Below are 5,120 nucleotides of genomic sequence, written 5' to 3' on the forward strand. Positions count from 1 at the left end.
GATGGTCTCAAGCCTGAAGAAAAATGGGATGCACTAGACAAAAAGAAGGATCGGCTAAATGCTAAGGCCATAAATATTTATATTGTTCATTAGATGCTAATAAATTTAATTAAATTTCAACTTATTTATCTACTAAAAAAATGTTGGATAGCTTGGAGGTAACTCATGTAGGTACTAACTAGGTTAAGGAATCTAAAATCAATATGCTTATGCATAATTATAAATTGCTTAAAATGGAATCCAGGGAGTCTATTTCTTTACTTGTTTTGCAAATATTATTAAAGATCTTAAATATCTTGGTAAATTATATTCTAATAGTGATCTAGTTAGAAAGATTCTTAGGTTTTTACCGAGAGCATAGAAGGCCAAAGTCGTTGCCATCCAAGAAACAAAGAATCTCAACCTCTTTCCTCTAGAAGAGGGAGCTATCTATCAGGCAGAGCCTTGAAGAAGAGGAATAAAATAAAGAAAAACCATTGCTTTCAAATCAAATGCTCAAGAAGAAGATGAGAGAGAGGTATCTGACATTGCAGAAGAGGATGAGGAGATGGCTCTAATAACGAGAAAGTTTAGAAGGTTTATAAGAAAAAAAGGGCAAGAAAGAAGACCTTTGACTAAGAGGAACCGAGCAAAGAGAAAGATAAAGAGCAGCGCAGGTATTCTATGAATATGGAAAATCGGGACATTTTAGAGCAGATTACCCGCTACTGAAGAAGGCTCAGAAAAAGATAAAGAAGAAAGCAATGGCCGCTTTTTGAAGTGATAACGACAAATCAACGCCAGATGATGACAATCAAGAAACAACAAATTTATGTCTTATAGTTTATGAGGATGAGGAAAGTTCATAACTTTCAAATGATTTTACTTTTGATGAACTTCAGGATGCTTTTTATGATTTACTAGATGAACTTAAAAAGCTTAGACAAAAGAATAAAGAGCTAAAACCGAAAAGTTAGAATTTGATGAATGAAAATAAAAATATTTCAAAAGCAAGACAAACTTTACTGCAAGAAAATTAGAACTTAAAAAAGAGATAAACAAGCTAAATTTTTTTGTTGATAAATTTACTTTGAGCTTTGAAAAATAAAGTATAATTCTTGATGGCCAATAAGCTATTTTTAGTAAAGCTAGACTTATATATAATCGACATTTAAAACCAAAATCTTTGAAGAAAATATTTATCAAATCAAATAATCAATCAAATAAAACAACATATTTTAAATATGAAAAAACTGGCGACAAATTCTTTACTTGTAATTATAGAAAAAATATCTTAAATGGTAAAGTTACTATTAAGAAAATTTGGGTTTAAAAGGAACCATAATAGCTAACCTGCAAGGACCCAATAGAGCTTGGGTACCTAAAATGAAAAGTTGATTTCTCTAGGGCAAGTGTGTCTAGCAACCCATACGAACGCACCAATTCTCATAATTCTCTTTTGTAAGGTGAAAAAATTTAAATGAGACAGTAGAATTGACCATCTCCAGGATCAAAAAATTGGAGCTCTCGTACTAGTTTGTTGGAATATAGAAAGAGAGATTTCTCTAAAGAGGAAAGGATGAAAAAGGTGAAATACTTCAAACTTTTTCTGTTCACTTTGGCACTGTACTCTCAACAAAACTATAAAACTTACATAGTATTTATATGACTCCTAGGTATATGTATAACCCAATACATAAGACACTTAAATGCATATAGAAAATTCAAATACATGAACTAGCCAAATATATGAATACTTAAATATGTAGGAAACCCAAATTTATGAACTCACCCATATATATAATTCACAACTCTCAAGATGATCCTTCACTCATATTTATGAACCTCTCAAATAATATTCATTGAATTAAGTTTATTTTCTTAACATATGCGTGCTGCCGGGCAGTAAAAGATTACAGCCAAGATGATATCCGGACGATCTCCGTGGCTGCCGCCGAGTTAAAGAATCCTGGTTAACTTGGCGGCATTGAGAATGGGGAAGAATTTTCTTTTGCTGAAAGCCTGACGTGGCATGCAGCGATTGGCCCAATCTAAAGTTGATGCGATAGACTGGGTCTATCTAATAGTTTCTCCTAACGCCGAGTTTACACCTCATTTCAGGAACATTATTTGGTAAACGTGGCAGCTTCCAAGCATCAAACGGCCTTATAATGGAGTTATTAAAGCCTTTTGATTACAAATAGCTTTTCTCCTGTTTAACACTTCACACTCTTGATCCAATCTCACAGTTAGTCACGAGGCAACCCTGCGCTACTTACATCCAGAAAAAGCAAACACCAAATAAAACTACGAACGAAATGGGATGCCACTCCCAAGACGGACAGGCCCTTCTCGCGCTCGTCCGCTCACCGGAGCCACCTCCGTAGATAGGTGGTCGACGTAGGCGAGACCTCGCCGGCGATGCTCTCCGTACAGCACGATGACTGCTCCCCTATCCGTCCATTCGCGCTCTTAAAGCTCGGGCTCCTGAGACTCTGAGAATATCCTCCACGATCGCCACCACCACCGTAAGGCTCCGGCAACGGAAACGAGAGGCGCTTCTTGGCCAAACCACTCCGCTGCTCCCTCTCCGGCGTCATAGGCCTCTGCCTCGTCGCGCTCTGTGACCGCAACCTGGCCTTGGCCGACTCGGTCGCAGCCATGTAATTCGGAACCGCCGGGTGGTGGTGGTGGCGGCGTTGCCCCCCTTCTCCGCTGTAGCGATAGTAACCAGAGCTGGTCGGGGTGTGAACAGAGGCCGAGCTCCTCTCTTCGCTCCCACACCGAGGGCTCGCCGACCGGACCTGAAGAGCCCTACTAGCATTCGAGGGGGAGGGCGTGGCAGGGGAGTGGAGGTGGTGAGGAGACGCCGGTTGTTGATGCCTCCGAGCAGTAGTAGGCGTGGAATAGGAGCGTGCTGTATCGATCTCTAGAGTCTTGATGGGGTCTCTCTCCATGGTGGCTCGTCCTCTACTGGCATTTCTATTATCACATGAAGTCCTCGAAGCCATCCATCGGTCAAGCCACCTTCGTGGCCGCTGCTCTCCTTCCGATACTGCCGAATCCTCTTCCTGTTCTTCTCCAAAGGATAGCCCTGAGGAGGTCTTCCTATCGGACCTCCATGGCTTTTCAAAAAGTAAAACAAGAAACTTTTCTTCAGAAAAGCTGCAAAGAAACAAGGAAAAGTAGAAAAAGAAAAGAAAAGCAAACATACCTGCTGAGAAAAAGCGTACGAGAGAGCTCTTTCTCTTCTCAAAGCGGCCTCCTTCCTGCCCTCCAACATGGACTGGATCTCTTCAATCGTACGGGGATGATCGACCCAGTCATCGGCGCGGCCACTCCCATCCCTGGACTGCTAAAAAGAGAAACACAAGAAATAAGAAGCATAGATTTTGTTAAAAGATTTTGGTCTGTTTGGAGTTAATTACCAGATCCTACCATGGATCGGCGGTCGGCGATGTCGTGGAGGTAGCGGGAGTCCCAAAAAGAGGTGTCGCAGCTGAAGGTGGTGGACTTGTTGCTCCTCCAGCTGGCTCCCTCACGGGCGAGCCTGGCCCGCTGGTCCCTCACCCGCTCCTGCACCCGCACCAGCGCCTGCATGCACCGCAGCGTCGTGTTCGCCTGCCTCCTCACGTTTTGCCCTCTCACCAGCGCTTGCAGTTTCACCAACCCCCTCAACGCCTTCAACGCCCTCCTCGCCTTCACAAAATCCAACCATTTCTCACCACCCGTTCATATCTCCCTTCTCTATTTATACCACAAAGAGAAAAGAATGAACATAGAACATGACGTACGAGATATCCTCGGAAGCCCGCTTGGATGACGATGGCGGCGTAGTGCTCTCTGACAAAGTTGACAGACGGCCTAGTTAGCCGGACCACCTCCGCTGCGGCCTGTGCCGTCGCCACGGCCGCCTCAGACGTGGCCGCCGTGGCCGCCGCCACCTCTATCGCGTGCCTTTGCTCTGCTGTGGTGGATACCACCGATGATGCCGTCAACGACCTCACCTCGGCTTCCTGCTGGGTTTGCTGCTGCTCGTGGGTCGAAGCTTTTCGAAATATCCATCTCCTCTTCTCCCTCTTCTGCCACCAGCACAATAGATACATGGCATAGTAAGAGATAAAGGAAGAGTTGTTTGTGGGGAGAGAGAGAGAGAGAGAGAGAGAGAGAGAGAGAGAGGTGGGGGGATTGTTTGTGTGAGTGACCTTGTCTTCATCTGGGTCTGGGTCTTCGTGAGGCCTGGAGGGCCTCCTTTCGGAGTCCTTGGAGGGGGATCTGAAGGCTCTTTTGACCGCCGTCAGCCACGAGCTTCCCCCTTTCTTTCCCATGATGAACAAGCCGGCATTTACGCTGTTAACCAATGGTGACACCCAAAAGGAAGAGAGCAAACCCGAATGGACGGGACACAAATCTTTCATCCATTGCTGCCTGGTCTTAATGCGAGGTTTCTTCGGACAAAGAAGCTGTGGGTGCCGGTGTCTTTTGGCGTTTATGAGGGTAGTGGTAGTATTAGGACTAATTCTAGATTGACTCAAAGCAAAAAGACACACAGTTGCACCCCGTTTCATTGATATACGGGCCCACGAGGGTGAACTTTAGGTGTGCATGGGGACTTGTAGGGGAACAAGATCTTAAATTATATCTCGAGTACTGGCGGGTGGAGAGTAGAAAGCACCAGAGCATGCGTTTTTTCGCAAGAATTAATTTCAAATTAATGTTCGTGTCCGGGAGGGCTGTGAAAAGTGTGAGAGGACACACGAAAAGCAAAGCAAGCAGCTGTGATTAGATGGGGAGGGAGGGAGGGAAGGGAAAGAGAGAGCAGGGGAGGTGGAGAGAGAGGAATCTCCAGGCCGTTGACAGCAGAGCTCGTAACGCTGCGGTGAGTTGGCCACACGTGCCGGCCCAGAAATTCCAGGTCTTCTCTAAGGATTTGTTGGGGTATGTGATTAGGGAACTAATCTGATGATTTTCAAAAATTATTTATTAAAAAAATTTCATAATATTTTGTTGGTGAAAGAATAATTTGCAGAATGGTATCGAAAAAAATTGCTATGTTTGGTTAAAAATAATCTTATATGAAAATATTTTTAAATTTTCAATAATAATTTTGAATAAATAATTTAGGTAATAATATTTTTTTT

The 5,120-nt window shown here is 43.6% G+C and overlaps 1 protein-coding gene across 2 annotated transcripts; it reads right to left on the reverse strand.

Moving 5' to 3' along the window:
* Positions 1-2,113: 2,113 nt before the first annotated feature.
* Positions 2,114-4,451, reverse strand: LOC103713762 (protein IQ-DOMAIN 1-like). Of its 2 annotated transcripts, none has more exons than XM_008800781.2 (5): positions 4,185-4,451; positions 3,774-4,061; positions 3,418-3,678; positions 3,194-3,331; positions 2,114-3,104 (listed from the first exon to the last, which is right to left on the reverse strand). In XM_008800781.2, the coding sequence occupies exons 1-5, from the start codon at positions 4,395-4,397 to the stop codon at positions 2,346-2,348; spliced, it is 1,659 nt and encodes a 552-aa protein (XP_008799003.1). In that variant the 5' UTR covers positions 4,398-4,451; the 3' UTR covers positions 2,114-2,345. The 2 variants fall into 2 exon arrangements, with proteins under 2 accessions (XP_008799003.1, XP_008799002.1); XM_008800780.2 differs by having other exon boundaries at positions 3,194-3,334.
* Positions 4,452-5,120: the final 669 nt, after the last annotated feature.

Source organism: Phoenix dactylifera, unplaced genomic scaffold (genome assembly GCF_009389715.1).
Source record: "Phoenix dactylifera cultivar Barhee BC4 unplaced genomic scaffold, palm_55x_up_171113_PBpolish2nd_filt_p 001534F, whole genome shotgun sequence".
In the NCBI taxonomy this organism is placed as follows: Eukaryota; Viridiplantae; Streptophyta; class Magnoliopsida; order Arecales; family Arecaceae; genus Phoenix; species Phoenix dactylifera.

Excerpts from the sequence above, each read along its gene's own strand:
- LOC103713762 (XM_008800780.2), bottom strand. The coding sequence starts at position 4,397 with ATGAAAGATTTGTGTCCCGTCCATTCGGGTTTGCTCTCTTCCTTTTGG. Across the intron at positions 3,679-3,773 it reads CGGGCTTCCGAGGATATCTC|GCGAGGAGGGCGTTGAAGGC; the intron begins GTACGTCATGTT and ends GATTTTGTGAAG. Across the intron at positions 3,335-3,417 it reads TCGCCGACCGCCGATCCATG|CAGTCCAGGGATGGGAGTGG; the intron begins GTAGGATCTGGT and ends TTCTCTTTTTAG.